The 22,106-nt window shown below is 42.4% G+C and overlaps 1 protein-coding gene and 1 long non-coding RNA gene across 6 annotated transcripts; one reads left to right on the plus strand and one right to left on the minus strand.

Annotated features, from left to right (window-relative positions):
• Positions 1-232: 232 nt before the first annotated feature.
• Positions 233-1,778, minus strand: LOC109860365. 3 transcript variants are annotated; one of them, XR_002250816.1, is made up of 5 exons: positions 1,433-1,778; positions 1,312-1,357; positions 1,153-1,202; positions 954-1,065; positions 233-874 (listed from the first exon to the last, which is right to left on the minus strand). It is a non-coding gene; the product is annotated as an uncharacterized LOC109860365 (long non-coding RNA). The 3 variants fall into 3 exon arrangements; XR_002250817.1 differs by having other exon boundaries at positions 233-362; positions 605-1,065; positions 1,433-1,764; XR_002250815.1 differs by having other exon boundaries at positions 233-1,065; positions 1,433-1,731.
• A 5,310-nt stretch (positions 1,779-7,088) lies between these two features.
• LOC109860366 (ATP-binding cassette sub-family G member 4) lies at positions 7,089-21,346 on the plus strand. Of its 3 annotated transcripts, none has more exons than XM_020439387.1 (12): positions 7,089-7,601; positions 12,850-13,019; positions 15,988-16,214; positions 17,024-17,141; positions 17,252-17,441; positions 17,572-17,779; positions 17,863-18,039; positions 18,164-18,534; positions 18,646-18,814; positions 18,896-18,996; positions 19,107-19,262; positions 19,352-21,346. In XM_020439387.1, exons 2-12 carry the CDS (start codon positions 12,859-12,861, stop codon positions 19,694-19,696), a joined length of 2,223 nt encoding a protein of 740 aa, XP_020294976.1. In that variant the 5' UTR covers positions 7,089-7,601; positions 12,850-12,858; the 3' UTR covers positions 19,697-21,346. The 3 variants fall into 3 exon arrangements, with proteins under 3 accessions (XP_020294976.1, XP_020294977.1, XP_020294978.1); XM_020439388.1 differs by having other exon boundaries at positions 7,089-7,302; XM_020439389.1 differs by lacking the exon at positions 7,089-7,601 and adding an exon at positions 7,615-7,923.
• The last annotated feature ends 760 nt before the right edge of the window (positions 21,347-22,106 follow it).

The raw sequence follows: 22,106 nt of genomic DNA on the forward strand, positions 1-22,106 counted from the left end.
TATGTTATAATACCTTGTATGTCGACAATGTGTCGATTCTTTCGAGATCGGACTGCGTTAAAATATAATTAATGTCTTCTTCCTCATAATTTGTTTCTTCTCTCTTAAAAATCTCTTGTTCTAAGTGGTTTTCCTCAATCACTGACTTCTCGTACGGTTCGAGATCATAGTCCGAATGCTTGTCCTGCTCGTCGACCTCTGAATTTTCTTCAATATGTTTCAAAGCCTGAATTAAAAAACTGTAAATTATAATTCAATGGAATTTTATTGTAATAGATAATAGGCAACATAAAATCATAATCCGAATGCTTGTCCTTGTCCTGCTTGTCGACCTCTGAATTTTTTTCAATATCTTCTGAAGCCTGAATAAAAAAAGTGTAAATTATAATTCCATGTAATTTTATTATAATAGGCAACACAATGAACGTCTGGCATTACGCCAGATAAACAAGTTTTGTTTTTTGTTTTGCTGAAACTTGACGAGTGATAAGACAAACTTGATGTTTTTTGTATTATTGCAGCCATATAAACTTTTCAGATTTTTTTACTTTTTCATATGTTGACAAAATGACAATTAATGTAGTTTACAAATGCTTAAACTTACATCAGTGCTTTGAAAGGTAGCAACTGACTCTGGCGATATTCTGTGAACTCTGGCAGAGATTGCTTTTTTTCACATGACATCTACGAACTTGACNGTCTTTCTCTTCAACGTTGTCGATTATCTGATTGCTGATCTGATGTCGGTTGTTCAAATCCGCGANTAATTGACGTTTTNGTNGCCTCTNTTTTGAACTTTTAAGAGCGCAAGTCATTGCTTCAGCAANCTCGATATTAGTTGGTCGACAGTAGTCACGATTTCTAGCCATTGCATCTGTGAAAAAACATTTTTAAAGACGTGACCTTTACATGCTTCGGCGAAGCGAGTTCCTTTTAAAGCGTATAAATTGTACCCAGCCACGTGACATGAGATAAAATATCTATATCGCTAGTAAAGGCACATGTAAAATAATGTCCTGCAAAATCCACGGGATTTATACCACCTAAATAGATGAAGTAATTGACCTGTAAATAATATTATTATATCATATGAAGAAGAGACTTTGATACAATCAATTTTTATTAAATATGAAAAATAAAAATAATATTTACCACATTGTCATAAGTCGCCTGATCGACATTTTAAAAATTTAGAAAATCATCTATTTTGAAAAATAAAAAATTTTTATAAAATACACATTTTTTTACCAATAACTATTTTTTATACACTTTAAACTTAAATTTATTGGTGATATTTTGTATGTCTTTTACCTGAGTCAACTGCCACAATGAGAATAACGTCGCCAAAACATACCACCTGTAAAACACAGTTAGTAATGATATTTTTCACTTATTTTATTATTGGTCACTTTTCCCACTTTCGGTACAATACCTTTGTTCACTAGAATAAGCTGCTTTGTAGTAATCGAACGTAATTGGCTCTTATACTTATAAAACAAAACAAATTAACGTCAAGTGGTGACAAGACAACTCACTAATTGTTGTGTTGAACGCGGCCGTTCACAACACATGCCACGGCGGTTACGGTGCATTTTCATCGCAGTGCGGGCACGGCGCTGTGATTCACCACGTGCGCTCTCTGTGCGGTTATGATGGCGTTTTCCATGCAGTGATTGCACAGAGATGCCACTGTGAACGCACGCCGTGACTGCACGGTGTGCCTTCGCGTGCAATTGCACGTTTTGCTATCGGGGTGTGGCAATTGCCATTCAAGTAACGAGCTACCATCTGCCGACAGGAACGACAAACCTTTTGATCTTCCTATCGGTATGTTTCCTTACTTGAAAAAATAATTATTAATGTTCTAGTATTATTATTATTCGTCCAACTGAATGACAAATTTGTAACATACATATATAATAAAATAAACGCTCTATCGAGAAAGATAATATTAGCGATAGCGGCAGATAACAAGAATCTACTTACAAGTCCTGTTTCTTTACGATAGAAAAATTACATTATTTTTAAAAACTGGTTTTCTTTGTCGAGAGATGATTAACTCACAAGGCTGAAGTGCGCGTGTACCGTATGGTGTTGCTAATGCACTGTTCGTGTCGAGTAAGTAAAATTCACATCTGATGGCAGTAGTAGTAATAGTAATCCCACAGATAAGAGCTCACATACACAGTACTAATCATGCGTTATTGTTATGCATAAAATCAAACATACGCATAACATAAATCATACGCATAAAAAATTCCTGTAAAATATTTTTTAAAATTTTGTCACAATGTATGTGTGCGATCAACTTTACAACTTATTTAAGCAATATGTTATTATAACATTACGTGTTTAACATATCACGTAGATTGCGTCATCTTGTGCGTACAGTCTTTTTCCTTCTTCCTCTTTCTCTCTTTTTATTTTCAAGTTGAGACAGATACAGATGTTCGAACAATTGTCAACATTGCAACGCAGTAAGAACAACGACTAAAACGTGCAAAGGAAGGGAGGCTGTGCCAAGGCCGCTTCGGTTCTTTGTGTATCCACTTGTGGAAGCGGAAAAGAGAGAGCGCGTATTCTCCTGATCCAAGTGTTAGGACGAGTGCGGCTGTACCCGGAGCGCGTTTGAATCGAAGGCGTGCAACGCACTCCACAGCTGACTCACGGCCTTGTCAGGGATCGTGGCGCATTATCCGCCAGGTCAGGTATATCTTTTCCAGATAGTCAGAAGAGATGGCTCCCAACTCCGGATGCTACGCGAAGTGATTACTAAAGCTCGCGAATCAAGAGTTTGTGTTATATGTTTTACAACATTCAAACCAAGTAACTTTTTCGTTATACGTTTTCAGTATTACAAAATTGCGGAATTTGCAGAATTTGCAGAATTTAATTTAAAAAATTTTATACGCGCTACTAACTGCAACGGTTCTTGTGCCAATTTGTTTGTTAATGTTAATTTGGCGTAAATTCAGTTCAACTTTTAAGAACAAAAGCAATTCAAATTCTCTAATTCTATTGTCAGATTTTACGGATTTTTTAATTCGCATCTCGCGTCGAATTCTCCGCGAAAAATTGACAATCTCAAAACCGCTCTCACGTGTATTTTTTTTGTTTTACTCTTCTTAGACTTTCAAAAGTGACGATCGTCATTAGCTGCGTCTCGAGAGCGCGCCTGTCGAAGTTTATAGATCAAATCGCACAACACTTTTGGGGAAGAGGGGACTTGTTCGACAATCGATAGTTCGCGTGACTGAGAGCGGTAAAACAAAACACAAAAACACCGGGAATGAACCCCCCTTACGTAAATCGTATACGCGCGCGATCGAACACAGTAAAAAACCACACGGTTGATTTTCTTCGCTCGCGAAAAGAGAGAGAGAGAGAGAGAGAGTAAATTCTTCGCGAGTTTACCTCTTGGAAAAATTCCGCAACAACTAGTAATTCGACGCCGAAGAAGAACGAGGACAAGAGCGTTGAAATAGACGCCAGCCGGAAAGGGAGCGGCATAAAAAGTCGTGCAAAGCGGTTCCTGTTTTTTCGATCCCCCCGAAGGGAAGTCTTTGTGAAATTGAAACCTTCGCGCGAACCGGTAGTCCGACCGGTGGAGTAATGACGGAAAAACATCGAGCGTTCCAATCGTATGCGCGCGATGTGTGTCGGATTTTCGAGCGCGGAGCGTTACCCGCAGCCTCCTCATATTTCGACGGAGAAATTGTTATTTCGAGTGACTTCTAATAATAGAATCGTCGATCACGAGACACGCGGACGCGGTTCGATTACGCGAAGGTTAGCAGCGCGCCTCCGTAATTACGACAACAGCGTTTTTCTTCGGCGGGGAACCTCTCGTTTTTCTCGGCGAGCGCAGATCTAACTCGCGTCATCGAACGAAAGCTTTGTATCGATTGATATGACGAACGTAACGATATTCGCATCGAGAACAAAGACGTGATTTAGTCGAGCGTAACAAATCGCGTGACAGATCGAGGTCGTTGGTCATAAAGTCATCGCAAAAAAACGCGAATTTCTATCGTCGCCCCGGTGCTCGCGTACCGGGAGAAATGACTGACAAGCACGACGGAAACCGGACGACGAGTATGAAACACTGAGCGATGTGAACTTCGATCTCTCGTATTTCACGCACATTTGCGAAGTTCCTCTCAAAGAAACAAGGAATTCCGCGGCGCCAGTTCCTCTCAGAAGATCCGATACGTTTGCATTCCGATTAGGAAATTCCGTGAAACACCTTTATTCGTTCGTTCGTGAAATGTCGCGATGCTTCTTCTAATCGGGCACGAAATAAATTTTCGGGCGACTTAACGGGGAAATCCTCTTAACGAGCAATTCAAGAAATCGGCTTAGACCGACTAGGAAACTTTCTATTCGCGATGTGCACGCGCCTCACTTTTTTCCACACGGAGCGCGTTCTTTCTTTCAGTTCCGAACAAAAAAAAAATTTCAGGAATAATAATCGTATCAGATCGTTTGAAAAAGAAGACCCAGAGAACTTTTAAACCGAGAAAAATGACGCAAATCGCATTTCAAAAATCTACACGTCGTCGCTCCGATTGTCATCTCTCGTTAGCGCGGATTTCATTTCGACGGATTTGTCGTTTTTTTTTCGATCGGAAAAATCGACGTGTTGTCGAGTGACGATTTTTTTATGCAGAATGTCATCATCGCCGGACAACGCGGCGTCGCGGCACTATCGAATGCAAAGGTTGACAGGAGCAAGAGAACTTGATGTTGTTCTCAAGTTCGCACAAGTGCGAAGTTTGCCGGAAGGAGGATAAAATAGCAGACGATCCCGCGCGGCGATCGATCGCAAAACGTTCGAAAGTCCAAAAGACTCGTACGGATAATAAATTACACGACAAGAGTAACGCGGAATTGAATGAACAAGCGAGTCGAAAGACCTCGCTCGGGAACGAAGTCCATTTCTCAGTTTTCCTAGAAACGTTAACAAGCGACTACAAATCGAGAGCATCAATTTTCAGCCATTAAACGGCGAGGCGAGAAAGATCAACGACTTCAACTTTCTCGCGATTCTTCTCAACTGTAAATATTTTTGCTAATAAAAAAAGTTTCCTATTTTTTTATATAAATAACAATAAGATGCGAAGACAGACAACTTGTGCATCCCTGAATTGATTGTTGTCAAATGTGCGCTACGCGAAATATTGAGCGACTAAAAGTTTTTTGATAGAAAAATGGACCAAGTAATTTTATGAGCCAAGTAAAACGATTTTCTCCAATCTACCAAGTAGTCCTCCCATTGTTTTCATTCGCTGTTGCGCAGAATACACCGAAACCATTTTCAGTCAAATTACTCGATCCATTTTTCTCGGTCGCGAGAAAAATCCTCTTTCACTCAACCAATATACACTTTTCTCAGTATATACTTTTCCGAAAGTGACAGACGACGAGAAGAAAATGAATGACACGGAACGTGACACTTGCGTCACGGCGAAATCTAAATCTTCGATCCTTCATTTGCTCTAAGTGCGACTGTCCTCATGCGAATTTTCTCATCCCGCTTGCTTCGTCTTTCGCTCACTCGCATACGAAACTCGGATTCTCCTGTCGCTCCCGTTGTCTCAGGTTCGCCAGGCGAATAGCCTTTGGTTTTGCCGACTCGGTGCGGACGCACTCGCGTCGGTGCAAATGCACCGAGCAAGAGCACGAGGGCGAGCCGGTGCCAGAGTATCGACCCGCGGCATGTGGGAGCTCATTCTCCTTTCTCCGACGTGTTCTCTTCTCTCTCTCTCTCTCTCTCTTGCGCGCGAGAGAGAGATATTACGTAGTTACCTCTGTTTTCTATCGCGCCGTTCCGCGCTCGCGCGCTCTCCTAGAGGTACCGTTCGTAAGGCCGCTATTCGAGCGAACGTCCGCGGAAATCCCGACTGTATGCTGTGCCGTGGCTTTGTCGTGCATGCGCGAGAGAGTCAACAGTGTGCGACGAGCGCACGGCACCCTGTACAAAATTCTCGAAAAGTTTCCACCGCGAAAAAAACGGTCGTTCTCTGTGCAATATAGCCACTTGATTTCTTTTTTTTTTTTTATCAAAGACAAAGTTAAATGATGTTGACACATAAAGCTAGAGTTTTGCGTTAAGAAATGTATGAAAAAAAATGTATAAATTATATCATTGTTTTTCAAGAGCTGACGACACGAACACTCGGTGATTTTCCTCTCCACCATGCACAAGTTACAATTATTTTATTGCAAGCAAGCGGTGGAAATCCGCGCAAGCCGCGTGTCACTATCCTGAATCATCACAATTACAAGGAACTGCGTTACAGGAATCTTTTTAGTCACGTTCTTTAGGTTTCCTTGGCGCGCGCACGGAATTTCGTGTGGATGTGAAAAACAATGATGCAGCGTGTAGCGTTACGAGAAATTATATATGTCGCGCGTAATCCTTGAAAGTACATCGGATCTTCGACACTGCTCTCGTAACGAAGATTGATCCTTGTAGTACAGCTACACATAATTTCCACACTTCTCCCGTACGCGCATAATTAATTTGTTGAACGCGCTCGACGCTCGTGCAATAGTTACTTCTATAAATGAGTTAACCACGACACACTCGTTCAACGTCGTCTGAAGTTCATTTTTATTCGCCGCGAATGCGTTACAATAGAAATTAGAACGAGGAAAATCAGAATCCTTGACTTTGAAGTAAGCATGAGACGCAAAACCAACGAGACACTTCACTAATATAAAAAGAAACCAACAGACACATATGTAGTTTGTTTTCCTCTCCGCGTGTCTTGTTAATAATTACAAACATTTTGTAGCAACTTAAACAACATTGAACACACCAGTCATTTAGGCGATTATGTGAACTAATTTTATATATAAAAATCACGACTGTGTAATATAAAACATAACATACTTACTATGTGTATAATAAATAAAATACTTAATTCAATAAAAATTTACAATCTATCATTATCTATTATTTCTCGGTTCTCGAATTTATTTGTTTCTTGTACACGACACTCGACAAACAATGAAATAGAGGATCTGTGAATTCACCGTCGCTCGCGTCGTCCCTGGACCTCACCACTCTCGAGCTTGGCTCGCTCGCTGTCATCGTCGGCGGCTCGGAGTAAGAGGTACATAACTCGACAGCTGATCGCAGTAGTGTGACGGCGCTCTCCCTTGTCAGTAGCAGCGCGGATCCGCTCGGTTACGTTCAGCCTGACCTGATCTCCGATCTCCAGGGGAGAGATCACCTGGTGGTGCGTGTGCACGCGTCGTTCGCACGACGCATCGATCGGATTTTCCTTTTACGACGTGAGTTCGTGTTGATGAGCGAGTCCCGAATCTGAAACGTTGAAAGCGGTGGTGTGTTCCCGACAACGTAGGAAGTCGATGCGCGGGGTGGAATCGCGTAACGTATCCTTGGTTCAGTGAATCAGAATTCAGCAGAGCAAGCCAGTGCAATCCCGCGATCATTTTGACACACACACACACACGTCTCTCTCCCTATCTCTCGAAAGTGTTTGATACAGGGGAAGATGAGGAACGTCATCGCCGTGGTATGAGTTCGGACGTCGCGACGCTAATTGAACCCACTTCGTTCCAAAAGAGAAGTAAGTTGCGAACCTCCGTGAACCCGAACTCCGGACCAGATGAGGGGGTCCATGTAATAATTTGTGTTATTATTTATTAACTGCGAGGGATAATTATTTAACGACGAGTTTATTTGATAACGCGACAGAGGTTGTTGCCGATTCTCTTTAATTATATTTAATTAATATCGAACTTGTTTCAACGCACAGTGAACCGAACTCCGAACTGACGAAGATCGGACCGTGTGTAATTTGTGTTATTTATTAACTAAAAATTACGACAAGTGAAGTTACCTTGTGTGTTAAAAAATACACACAACAGATTTCTATATTGACACGCTCGGTAATTATATTTATACAAATTATATCTATACAAGTTTTATATCATATCTAATATAATAAATATTTTGTAATATTTTAATATTTACAAATACAAATAATTTTTTAAAATATATTTATACTTATTTGTTTATAAATATTTATATTTAATATAAATTATATTCTTAATTGGCAGTGCATTATCGTAAGATTAACGCAAGGTTAGTAACGTGACGTGTGGAATGAAATGTCGTCACATTTGTGTGCCCCCGAACGACGAAATGAACTGATCTTGCACGGTGATAGTAAGCGCATATATACAACTTCGGTCCCCCGCGGTCATCAACATGTCACTTTTCCGGACGCTTTTACGTCCGTAGAGAGATATAGGTCTGTCTTGTTACAGAAAACGCGCGATGCAATTCGACGAATACGCGATTAAACGTTACGTTGTCGTGCGCGCGCGGTGCAATTTTAGCGCGAGCGAGCGATCGAACAAGAGAATTCGCGACTTCGCACGCAACATTCGCGTCTTGAATGAATTCGGGATTACGAATAACATCACGCGACCGCGTACACACACTCCGGCGAGGATCAAAGACTGTTGTTACCAACAACGCGCAACTGTCGATAACGCAATTACATTGGGCTGCGCGCATCTCTTTCATTTTATTCCCGCGGTGTAATCATTTGTATCACCGCGGAACTTTCACGCAGATGCGCCCGCCGCCGCGGCGTTATCTTTTTTTTTATCGTTACACGAGAGAAAGTGCGCTGTTGTTTATGCTGAGAGATTTTTACAATACAATTACAGCGCGTTTTATTACAAAATTATTTGTCATAAAAAATTAAATTATTATTGTTAGTATATTACGTTCGTTAAGATTTAAGATTTTAGTCTTTCACCGAGGGCGCGTAAGCAAAGAAGCAAGCAATATTTTTGTTTGCTTTGTGTACAACACAGCAAACGACAATAGAATCGTTAACTAAACGTGTAAAACACGAAAAGCTCCAATATATTGCTACAAATATTTTTTTGTTTAAAACTGTATATCAAATATAACTGCAACATATCAATTTTGAAGAAGACGGTCGAAACGTTTCGAGCGATTGCTGTAATTGCAATGTTTCCAAATGAAATATATCGTCGAGAAAATAGAAACGTTTAATTTTTAAGTAGAAAAATGTTGATAAATTTGTTGTTTTCTAAACATAAAACGAGAAAGCCTCGTAAAAGCAATTTGTTCGCACGATATATATTTTTTTTTCACGTACGTAGAACGAACGCAATGAATAAGCGCTTTTCTAAACTCGAAATCGCGACGCGCTCGCGAGCTGTTTAATAAGTGGCAAAATTGATACGGCACTCAACGAGACGACGTCTCGATCAGCAACAACAAGACGTGTAATAAGTCCGATTGTATCGAGCACGTGCAATAAATCGAGAAAGATTGACACACATTTGTCATTTGTTAACCATCGGAATCGTCGACGCTATCAAGCTCATTTGAGACAATTGCCGATGATGAGCTCGTATTTTTATAAAATTCACAATAACGCGCTTAAACATCTCCACAATAAACGACACAATGTACAAAGTACAAATTGAAATCTCTCTCTCTCTCTCTCTCTCTATCGGCGGGAAAACGAGTGCAAGTCACACGCAAATTAAAATCCTCGTCTTCCACGTTGTTGTCGAGAAATTGGCAAAGTCATTAACAAAGTCATTAACGCAACATTGTGTTAACTAACGTTATTTAAGAGACAACAAAAACACAGTACCTCTTACCAGGTCAGTTGAAGTTTTATTGCGACAAACAAGTCGCCGGCGAGTAAGTCCGGGAGAGAAAGAACATTTGTCATTTGATTTTGATACGCGAGACATGACTTTTAAAGACGCTTAAGCTCATTAGGAGAATCCGTCCAAATGTGTCCCCCCGTTATCTCACAATGTGTCTCACAATTTGTCAGCGGCGTTTCCGCGGCTAAACGAGAGAATCTCTCTCGTTTTTTCTTTCGTACGTACACACACACACACATATATATACGCACTTTACCGGCGGCGAGCACCTTATCAGACTTGCAGAATTGATTCTGTTGCGAGCAGAGGATTTAATTAAAGAGAGCCCCGGAACGACACAACGACAAGCGTCTATCGCCTCCGGTCCGATCGGGACGTTTAGCTGCGCAAACAAAAGAACAATCGTCCCGGCGGCGACCGACCGCGAGATTCTGGAACGTCGATCGTTCCGAATGATAAAACGGAGATCCTTTGCTCTCTTTCTCTCTCTTTTTCTCTTTCGATTATCTGGCCAAAAAAAGGATGGGTTGCTGACACAGCTGTGCGGCCACAGCAATGTGTCGTTGCATAGGTGTGTGCAAAATGCATCCGCCTCGCCGTCATGTATCACGCACACGCGACGTAATTCCAGACACGTGCACGCCCCGGAAAAACAAGAAGAGCCGGCGCGGGCGTGGTGGGTGAATAACTGACGGCGCACACTACAGCGCCTCAAAAATCGATCTCTTCGATTCTCGCGCTTCCCTCGCGCGCGCGAAAAAAACGCGCGAGAATCGCATCCCACTCGCGCGCGCGCGCGCGAATTCTATGTGTGTGTGTGTGTGTGTGTGTGTAAAAGACGTATTAGAAATTATACGACGTGTCACAAGCCTCGATCCTCGTTCGGATATTCACGCGCAAAATCGCAGTTCCCTTTTTTTCCGACTGCGAGGTTTTTAAACTTAGCAAATTTTAGTTTTATCCCTTTTTTCTCCCTTACACACATCTTTCAATTTTTATTTTTGATTGTATCTTTCGCTCTTTTTTTTTGTTGTGAGCGGCAATTACAGATTGAGCGCGACGTCCCGCACTATCCGTTTTCATCGGGAGAATCAAGAGCGAAGTTCGCGATGCAGGAACGGTGTCTTCTTCTCGAGACGAGAGAAACGTCCCAAATAATACTGACATTACGATCGCGCATTTCTCTCTCTCTCTCTTACTTATTTCCTCTCCCGAGAAGAAATCCGTATTTTTCAAAGTTGTACATTTGTCGCCAACAATGATGATGACGCAAGCGGCGAATCGCGCATCAGATTTCTTCTTCGTTTTCGACACACATACACACGTTTATATAGTCGTTCGTTTCTCGCTTTTTACTCCAAAATTAATTGCAGTAATGTTGACGCGAATGATGACGTGCGCACGTCAATTGTATTATATGTGTATCAGGAGCAAAACGATGTCACGCGCGCATTTTGCCCGCATCGCTTGAGAGCAACTCCGTTGCTTCCGGTGCAAACATTCGTCGGTGAGTGTGTTGCGCGCAATATCGTTTTCTCGATTTGCATTGATAATTCGCGCACAAAAGCGTTGATAAGAATTTTTAGCCGCCGTTTATTTTCGTCCGTTCGCCAAGAGAGAGAGAGAGAGAAAGAGAAAGAAAGAACTTCGAAACTTCGTATTGCACGCAACATCGCGCGATAACAACGCGAGATAAGATATTTTTACCACTATCCGTCCGATTTTGTGCATCTAACAAAGCGCGGAAAGAAGCGCGATTTGTTTTTTTTTTTTCAATATCAGTTTCGATATTGTATCTCGCGCATTACGTTCGCGCGCGCGCGCAAAAAACGCATTAAACGCCGCCACGTATTACGTCTTTTGTTGATCAACGGCTCTCACTGCAACGTGTTTACTATGTAATGCACCGCGTGTACGTAAAGTTGCACCGCGCGAATGATGATCACACCCGCGAAGCGGCGCACTCGCGTTCGACGAATGTGTGTAATTAAAAAAAAAAAGAAAAAAAAACCATTAACGAAACATTAATGAAATACTTTTCGTCATTTGTGAGAAATTCTCTAGAGGAAAAAACTTGCAAAAAATCGTCGTCGAAATAAAACTCTAACGCCGCCGGTGTGTTGTAGGTTGCAAAAATAACGTATGATGATTTCTCCGATGCACTGCAATGTATGGAATTTATACGTGGCGTGAAAAATAAACCGTCGTCGAATCGATAGACAAAAACTCCCTAAAGACCGTTCTTCTTAATCCGGTTCTCTTAAATAATTGAAACCTCTCGGTTTCTCATCTTTGTTTATTCGTCTCCACAAAAATAGTTTCGATTGATACGTACGGTTGAGAAAAGTCGTCGAGATTTATAAAACTCCGATATATGCGCTCGATGATAATGCGCCGAGCGAGCGGCGCAACGTCACCACCATGCGTCAGACCGCGTTTGACTAACAATTAGCGTAGGACGTATAGATAAGACGAGAATGAACAGAAAGAAGTGTTGTTGCCGCGTTGATGGGGGACGCGCGATTCTTCTCAGACGACGCGAAAAGATTCAAGAGAGGCGTTACTTTAATTGCGCAAAGAAATGCCCCAATGAAATTCCCGGTACCGCACTCGGTTCCAGATCACTTAATTAGGCTGCTTAACGTTTTCCCCGAGCCTTCTTCTTCGAGCTCTACTAGCTCGGAATAAAGTTCAGCGCGCGCAATAAAAAAAAAAAAAAAAAAAAAAAAAAAAAAAAAATAATAATAATAATAATAATTCGTTATTCCGCAGAGAAGAGCGAGAAAAAAGTTCGTGGACTCTCCTTGTCAGGATTTTTTGCGTGTCGCAATGATTTATTCAAATTAAATTTTCTCGCGGGAGAGAGGTAAAGCTAGGGATTATTTCTGCATGCGAGATGTGCGCGAACCAAACGCGTATGAAAAATTAAATCGAATTAATTTATTTATTTATAATGTGTATAAATTAATTTACATTTTAAACGCATTTCGCACGTATCACCCGGCGCGTGATTCTTTTTTCAATTATTAGCCTTGTTACTTCTCTCAGAGTTAGAAACCAATGTCGCATGCGATATTTGAGAAAGAAATTGATAATTTGAAAAAAAACTGTGGAATTGTTGTTGTATTTAACGTCCCGTGTGTGTTCCAGTATTGTCGGATGATGGCTGATCTGAAGACTCTCGGTCTGAGCGGCACGTCCAAATACAGCGGCGACGAACAGGTGCAATTTATCCCGGCAGGCGGGAGCAGTCATCAAGTGACGATCAAATCACCGCCACCTTCTTTGCATTTGGACAGTCTCAACAATGCGGTTCACGGGTGAGAGAAGCGTTGCTACTGCTTGTCAATAAAATAAAAGAAAAAGAACAAAAAAAAAACAAAGAAATATAAATACCGCATACGCAGATCTTTCGATGTAAAAGTTACGGAACAAAAGAAAATGTAGATGTGAGAGAAATTCTATCTGGGAAACCTTGTAGCTCCGAAAGAAAGCAATATAGAATCAATGCGATTCATAACTGACTTTATTTAAATTTCACTCGGTGAGCGATCGAAAGTTCGTAAAGGAAAGAGACAGAGAGGCGCGGCGACGATATTATTCCGCGTATCGAGAAACTTTTATACGTCGAGAAACTACGTGCGGAATGACAATCGATATTAATCGATACTAATTTCAAGGTCCGCGCGAACAATCACGGTCAAGGTTTTTGACCTTTTCTCGTAGGCTCCGAGATCGAACGTTTTCCAAAAACTTGAGAAAACTCGTCATATCGAAGAACGTGACACGAGATTTCCTTGTTGTCGCGCGCGCACAGTGTGCGAGTCTCATTTGATTCGGAAAAAACTTCCTCATCAAGAAACAATGCGTCGGCATATCGCGGCCCGTTTCGGCTTCCGTTTTCTTTGAGGGGACCGAGTCATCCGAGTGCGAACGCACCGGTAACGCACCGGACAGCACGTGTCCTTTTCTTCGGAACTTCTTTGACTCATTGTCAGCCGCGAGTGAATGGAAGGATCGCTTCCTTTCTTGTGCAACGCAGCATAGATCGACGACGCACAAGGGGCTTCTCTCGCGCGCTCAAGAAACATTTTTTTTTTTTTTTTATAAAAGTAGAATAAAATCTCGTTGCACAGTTTTGCATTCGCGTGAAAAAGCAACTTGTGGAATATTCTTTTCCTTTGTAATCGCGCGCAAACGACGCGATTCAGCTTGTACATACGCGCGAGCGAGTCCGGACATTTTTATTATCACGACACGGCGTGAACGCGACGCGGTAGATGCTGAATAGTATTTTAAAGTTTCACGAATAGTTTAAGTATTAAGTCTCGCGCGTCGTGAGAAATCGATAGACATAGCGCGAAGAGGAGCGACTTGTGTGAGCGATAAAACTTGGCGGAAGACATTTGTGTCAAACTTGGCGACTCTCTCTCGTGCAAAGAAACACGCGGCAATCGATCGAAAAAGAGTCCGTGAGATATATGTGATATTATTTTTATTATTCGACAATACATCGCGCGCGAACAAATTACACCTGAGTACCGTCCGACGATTTTTACGGAGCGATATGTTAAAACGTTCGCATTTTCCTCGGAATTCGCTCAGCGACTTGAATTCTATTCGACCACTTTTTTTAGACTAACAAGAGAAATGACGACGGTCAATGAGAGATGATGAGCGAGATGATGAGAATACGGAGAACTCGAAGTCGTTCTGAGAATCGCTCGCAGAAGATGTGCTTTTCGACGGCGGCGAATTTAGTGCGACTGTACGCCAAAGTACGCGGCAAAAACAACCAAACTACTTCTATGCCGCGCTGTTCTTTGTTATTCTCTTTAACTCTCTGTAACGCTGTGTAACTTTGACGTCACATATATCGATATTCTAAGATAGAGATTGTTTATCGCAATTGTCACAAAAAAATAAGATCTTTGAAAAATGTAAATTTGTTAATTTATATCTAAAGGTTGATATTTTGCTTGGTTTTATGTTCTATAAATTTTTTATACTCACTAAAAGAAGTCGGATTATAGAAGGTTAACCCTTTCTCGTTGCGGCGGAACTTTTCGCTGGCGCGCAAAGTATAAAAGTTCTGCAGAAAGTATAAAAGTTGTCGAGACACCAAATTACATCAGTATAAAAATATATGAATACTTACTAAAATAAATATCGAACGCCCTTAAGCGCTTCTAGCGTCAGTTGAGCGCACACAGGCGCCTACAGCAATGAAAAAATTAACATTAAAAAAATTAACATACGAAACACAATGCGAGTCCTAATCGAATAAATTGCGAAAAAAACGCTACGCGCAAAATCGCGATCAAAACCATAGCGCGCGAGATTTGTAACACAAATATTACAATATTATAGGACGCGCTTGCGCGACGACACGTGTCGCGAAGAGATGCGGGACACAAGGATTCTTCGTTAATTTCTCGTCTCGAGTGTTCGTCACGCGCGCGCAACAAATAATTAAACTTTGATTAACGTTACGCACGGTGAACTAAATATTCCGCGTTGCGGAATAATCTCGACGCGAGATTCGAATCCGTTTTCACGTCGTTCAATAAAACGTTTACACATACGCCCGAAGGCCGTGTTGGTTTCTCGTTACTTATTCAGCACCAGAGGATTAATTAACAGAATTTGATGGCGCTTACGTACCGACTGCGAATTGCCACATTAAAATGACGAGTAGTCGCGGGTGTGTTTGTTACACGACCGTCATTGTTCTTTTTTCTTTTTTCTTTCTCAATCCGGTTTACAAATCGCGTTTAGCGGATTATAATCGCGAATTCATTTTCGGGAAAAAGCGTTTCTCATTTGCACGGAAACCCACTTTGCTCCACGGATAAATCGACGCGCAACCTTGCCATTTTAACGCACGCACAACGTATAAATCTGCATTCGGTTTAATTTTGTACGCGTGCAAAGTGGAGGCGGCAACGAGATCAAAACGTTTGATGGGAGAACAAAGGATTTTGTGGAAATATTAAAAATTGAAATAAACGTAAAAGCCGCGGTCCATCGTTGGTTAATGAAATTTAATTGAAATTAAAAGTTAAAAAAAAAAAAAAAACACTTTGAGACGTTTCAATCATTTGTTCTGATCATCTTCAGCCAATCTAAAGCTTTTAGGTCTATTTTATTTTTTAATATGTAATATTTAAAGCTTGTTTTCTTAATTCTTTTTTTTTCAAAATATTATCTTTGTTGAATTGTTTGTTAGTCAAAGTTTAGTTTGCGTGTAATTGACGGAGAAACGTAATTGTCTGTTTTTCTTTACAGTGGCTCGCAGAACAACCTGCACTGCAGCTGCAAAGACGCCACGTCAAACGGCGCCGCGATGTGCACCGGCGGTGTTCTCGCCAGAAAGGTGCCGAACCACAGTAGCGCAAGTCCCGGACAGAGCAACAAAAGGCCGGCGGTGTCGCTGACCCATTTGCCGAAGAGGCCGCCGGTCGACGTAGAGTTCAAGAACCTGGCCTACAGCGTGTCCGAGGGCAGAAAGAGGGGTAGGTTTCGGAAAAAAAATCGTCGTCTCACGTTCCGGATGAAAGGATCTATTCCCGTTTGTTATGTCGCGCCGGATTATCAAGTCGTTGTTGTTTTAAGCCGCGATGATTTTATCGGCGAGATTTTTATCTTTTTTTTTTTTTCAAGAAGAAAGCTGGAAAAGCGCAAAAATGTTTGTCAGCGCGTTGATTTTCATCGTCGCCGCTGATCAGAGACACGTAGATAATTCAACACGTCAAAGTGACGGTGTCGGGAAAGAGGGTTGGAGTGGCGAATCGACACCTTGCGAAGAAACCTCTTCCGGTTCGTGTAGGCTTTTGACCGTTTGTCAACGTGTGTTAACAACCTAAGTAAAAAAATCGATAGAAATGCACGCGGCTGCCGCTGCAGGTTCCCACCCGTTTCGGCGCAGATGCGTCGGTGCGACTGCACCGGTGTTAAAGGGGTCAGCCAGAAGTTTTGTAACGAATATTTGATCTCCTCTGATCTCCGGCGAATTTGGCAAGATTTGTCGTGAGAATTTTGGCAATCAACCGCGCCAGAATTGTAACATTTATGGTTCCTTTTATAAAACAACGCTCGTATCGTCGCGACATACGTTTTAATATTGACGCAATGGGAAAATAGCGTCTTCGTGTTTTTTCCGTAATAAAGAATCTATTTTATAATCCACACGACGTATAATTTAAAAAAAAAAACAAGTATCCGATGAATTCGCAGCGACCTAATTGACAAATAAATGTTCGACCACGTCAAATATTTCTGTCTCATACTGAACCTCTCGATTTTTTCCTCGTTTACGTTGTAGGATACAAAACCATCTTGAAATGCGTGAACGGAAAGTTCAGATCTAGCGAGCTGACGGCTATTATGGGACCGTCGGGCGCCGGCAAAAGCACGCTCATGAACGTTTTAGCGGGATACAAGTGAGTAAAACAACACGCGTATAATACTAAAAAAAAATAAAGAAATAATCGCGATAAAAATAGAAGAGTGGGAAGCGCGCGCCTCAATCGCCTTCTCGTGATGTTCTCAGAACGTCTCATCTGAGCGGCTCGGTGCTGATAAACGGCAAGGACAGAAATCTCAGAAAGTTTCGAAAGATGTCCTGCTATATTATGCAGGACGATCGGCTGCTGCCGCACCTGACCGTTTACGAAGCGATGACCGTCTCGGCGAATCTCAAGTTGGGGAAGGACATGAGCGCAACTGCTAAGAAAGAAGTGGTACGAGATATAAATTGCATCTCTCTCTCTCTCTCTCTCTCTCTCTCTCTCTCTCTCACTTTTTCCTCGAGAATTTCTAAGAGAACACAATCCAGATGTGTTTTACGAGCTGGTTTCTTGAAAAATGCAGATCGAGGAGATCATCGAGACGCTCGGTCTGCGCGAGGCCAGCAATACGCAAGCCCAGAGTCTCAGCGGCGGGCAGAGAAAGAGGCTGTCGATAGCGCTGGAACTCGTCAACAATCCGCCGGTCATGTTTTTCGACGAACCGACCTCCGGCTTGGACAGTTCTTCCTGTTTCCAGTGTCTGAGTTTGCTCAAATCCCTGAGCAGAGGAGGTATAAATAAATTTCGCGACAACAAACGATCTTCCAGAGAATCTTTGTTTGAACACGAAGTCGCTTATGTGGCGGGATTACAGGAAGGACGATTATCTGCACAATTCACCAACCGAGCGCGCGACTGTTCGAGATGTTCGATCATCTCTATCTGCTTGCCGAGGGCCAGTGCATATATCAAGGCAACGTCGGCGGTCTGGTGCCCTTCCTGTCGTCGATGGGCCTCGAGTGTCCGAGTTACCACAACCCGGCGGATTACGGCAAGTACTTTTACGATCACGCTTGACTGACACACTCGATTGTCGACTTTACGTCAATGCGATCTTGAAAATTATCTCACGCGAAATGAATTTAAATGTGTCAACAAAACCTTGTTCTGTGCAGTGATGGAGGTGGCTTGCGGGGAGCACGGCGAGTGTGTTCACAAGCTCGTGATGGCCGTGAACAACGGCAAGTGCAACAATTACCAGCATCACCAGGCGGCCATCGCCGCGTCGCAGAACGCGGTCTCGAACGACATCGCCAAGGAATCGCCGCAGGACCAAACCAAGTCGGAGGCCGCCGCTTTGATACCGAACGGAGTCGCCAAGACGTCGGCCAGCGCTACGACGATGATCACCATACCGGTTTCCTGCACAACGTCGCTGCTGGACAGCGCGGAGAGTATAGAGCAGGAGGTCGGCTTCCCGACAAACGGGTTGCTGCAGTTCTGGATACTGCTCAAGAGAACCTTTCTGTCGCAGATGCGAGATATGGTGAGAGTTCGTTTCTAGAAGAGTTGAATCGAAGCGATAGAAAAAATGCAAGCGCGAGAGATAATTTCATTTCTTTGAGATAACTGACTTTTCTTTTTCACCCCTCGTCAGACACTGACCAAAGTGAGATTGATTTCGCACATAATCGTCGGGCTGCTGATCGGCGCGCTTTATTACGACATGGGCGACGACGCCTCGGAGATGAGGAGTAACGCCGGCTGCGTCTGCTTCACGGTGATGTTTCTCATGTTCACCGCGATGATGCCTACCATATTGACATGTAAGCAATTCGCGTGCTGCCTCGTAGATTTTGCGAGAATCGAGATGTTATTATTCTAATATTTTTTCTTTTTTTCCGCAGTTCCAATGGAAATGTCGGTCTTTGTGAGAGAACACCTCAATTACTGGTACTCGTTGAAATCTTTTTATCTCGCGAGAACGTTAACGGACGTGCCGTTTCAGGTGAGTACCATGTTATCGTGCACCGTACCGATTAATCGACCGGCTCGGTCGTTCGAGCGAGTTCGGTGGTTGGCGACTCACGCGGATTCAATTAAATTTAATTGTTGCAGATAATATACTCCACAGCCTACGTGATAATCGTGTACTTCCTTACATCGCAACCATTGGAGACCAACCGCTTTTTTATGTACTTAAACGTATGCGTTCTGACATCATTAGTCGCACAATCTATCGGTCTGCTGATAGGAGCAGCGATGAACATAGAGGTAATCACGCAATTCACGTGAGATCGATCTTGGCTGATTATATCGAGAGCAAATTAATAATCTTCTCCGATTCTCTGTTCTCGCCGCAGACCGGAGTGTTCAGCGGACCCGTGCTCTCGGTGCCGATCGTTCTGTTCTCCGGCTTCTTCATCAACTTCGACGCCATTCCCAAATACCTCAAGTTCCTCTCGTACGTGAGTTACATGAGGTACGGCTTCGAGGGCGCGATGATCTCCGCGTACGGCCACAACCGGGCGAAGCTCAAATGTCCCAAGGATTACTGCCACTACAAGAATCCGAAGAAGTTCCTCGAGGACATGTCCATGCAGAACGCGGACTACTGGGTGGACGTCGTCGCCCTGCTCGCCTTCCTGCTCGGTCTTAGAGTGATCGTCTACTTCATGCTGAGGCTCAAGCTGCGATCGCTTCGTTAAAACACACACAACAAAAAAAACTAAAAACAAAAAAAATAAAATAAAACAAAATCCCGCGCAGCCAACATATCGGTCCGGGACAGACAATAATCGAGACCACGTTGCAATTTTTCGAGGAATCTCCCGACATTGAATCCGATAATGTCGACAACACTTTTCTCGAAACGTGTGACACGACCAAATTATAATGAAAAAGACGATATGTTTCGACGAGATTTCTGATCTTCGGTCTTAATGACACAAGCAGAAAAAATGCCGCGATTTGACGCCAGCTAACGAATCCGCCGAGAGTGAGAGATGAAAATACACTGACGAAAGCGAAAACGACGCTCGCGCGTTCTCCGTGCGCGCGCGCGAGAGAGAGATTTTAATTACCGCTGAAGTCGTCAAAAACCGATCGTTTGCGAAAAAATTTCACACACACGTGACTTAGGTCGTTTTTCCCGCGCGAGATTTTTTTTATTTTTATTTTTTTTTCGTCCGCCTTTAATTATATTTTCTATCAATTCCATAATACTGAGACGTAGCGTTGCAACAACAATTCGAAGGGTGCTTTGAGTACTATTATATATCATAGTTATATATAGCGATGATAGCTTGTACGGTACCAAACGAAATCAACCGAATGATTTTTCTGCCGTTTGGCAGAAAACGACGATCGTTAGTTCGTTAGTTCGAGAGTGTAAGAAAAAGAAACGAGAAAGTTACCGCGCGAAAGGAAATCTCGGAAGAGTTTTGTGGTTCGAGAGACAAATAGGTTTTACATAGATCGACTAGGTAGGCGCAAATAGCACGCAGAAACTCACACACACACACACACACACATACACAAAGGTTGTGTCGAACCACTTTCGATCGCGCGTCGAACAATAGATGGGATCGCTCAACACACGGCAACACACTTTCTCGTCGGTGTGCTGCAAAATTATATCAGCGACTTTATAGCCGATTTACGAACTTGCCGGAGGGGGAGAAAGAGTCTCACTCGTGTCCCCTTCAACTCGCGAGCGCGACAAAATTTAGAGGTTTTTATAAGTAGGTAGGCAAAAAAAAGAGGAAAAGAGAGAGAGAGAGAATCGTTACGCGCGATTCGCGAATTTAGATTATTTCGGTCACGTGAAGAAACCGCGTGTGTTAAAATTACTCACTTCGCAATAATGACGTTTCCCACGCGAACGAAACGAGCAATTCGCGGAAAAAAAAGAAACAAAGAAAGTTACACGCTTGTTCGCAAGCAGCGTTTTTCCTGGCTGCTGGAATAAAAACGCGACGCGGTTTTAATTAACAAAACAAAAAGCGCATTTGACGCGTCTCCACAACATAATCATGCACAAAATCTCTCCCCAGATGTTTCTTAATAACAAATATCGGTGTAAGTACGTTCGGCGGCGTTTGTATATTTCTCTGTAGTTACGGTAACGAAAAAAAGAGGAGGGTCTCGGGGGAGGGAGAAGGAGAAGGAGAGAAAGAAAGAAGCGTTTTATTGTAAAAAGCTCACACTTGACCAATCACTAGCTGCCTGGGCGTTGCTTTCTAAGTGCGAGTCTACGTAAAATATCGTTACACTTATATTATAGTATGTAAATTTACACACGACGACTATTAAAAACGACGAGAAAAGAGAAAAACTGTATAAAGCTGCGTGTGTATAAAAAAAAAAAAAAACAAGACCGAGAGAGAGAGAGAGAGAGAGAGAGAGAGAGAGAGAAAGAGAGAGAGAGGAAAAAATAGACAAGAGAGTGCGTCTGTGTGCGTTCTGACGGAATGTAATGTGATTTAACTCGAACGGAGTTTTTATAAATACAAATTTCTTTCTGCGGCCTACACGCGCGATATTACATTCTGCGGATTATCATTTTAACGACTGACGAGATGAGTGAGAGACTCAACGGAATCGATTTAAATGTTCAACTAATAATGCTGATGTTGTAATATTGTTACGCGGCTGTAAATCGACGTGTAACAAAAACAAATGCAAATCATACGAGAGAAGCAATTACAAATTTGATCTCGTGAAGAAAGCGGAGAGTTGTTTTTTTTCTTTTTTTTACAAGTCGAGAGAGATATCAGATGCGGAGCTGTCGTGCGCGTGATAAGAGTACGTAAGAGACAAAAATAGAGATGATGTATAAATAATAACGACAGGAACCATGTCCCGATTGTTTTCTCTACATCAGTAAATGAATTGTAGCGATAGGAAAAAACACTGCGAGGTAATAGAATCTAATCATGAAAGTCAATTTTACATCTCATCCATCGCATCGGTAGCTCGCAATATTTTCCGTTAAGACCCGCGCACCAACCCGCGTGTTTGTTGGTACCAGATACGTTTTCTTCGCCATTGTGCGGCGATTGTTATCCAAATAAGTGACGGAGAAACCAGTATTTTTTTTTGTTCGTACTAGCAGTT

The sequence above is a fragment of the Pseudomyrmex gracilis genome, unplaced genomic scaffold (genome assembly GCF_002006095.1).
Source record: "Pseudomyrmex gracilis isolate BER0280 unplaced genomic scaffold, ASM200609v1 scaffold_373, whole genome shotgun sequence".
NCBI classification, from domain to species: domain Eukaryota; kingdom Metazoa; phylum Arthropoda; class Insecta; order Hymenoptera; family Formicidae; genus Pseudomyrmex; species Pseudomyrmex gracilis.

Coding starts and splice junctions, on each gene's coding strand:
- LOC109860366 (XM_020439387.1), top strand. CDS start 12,859: ATGATGGCTGATCTGAAGACTCTCGGTCTGAGCGGCACGTCCAAATAC. Junction 17,142..17,251: donor AACGTTTTAGCGGGATACAA/GTGAGTAAAACA, acceptor TGATGTTCTCAG/AACGTCTCATCTGAGCGGCT. Junction 18,535..18,645: donor TGTCGCAGATGCGAGATATG/GTGAGAGTTCGT, acceptor ACCCCTCGTCAG/ACACTGACCAAAGTGAGATT.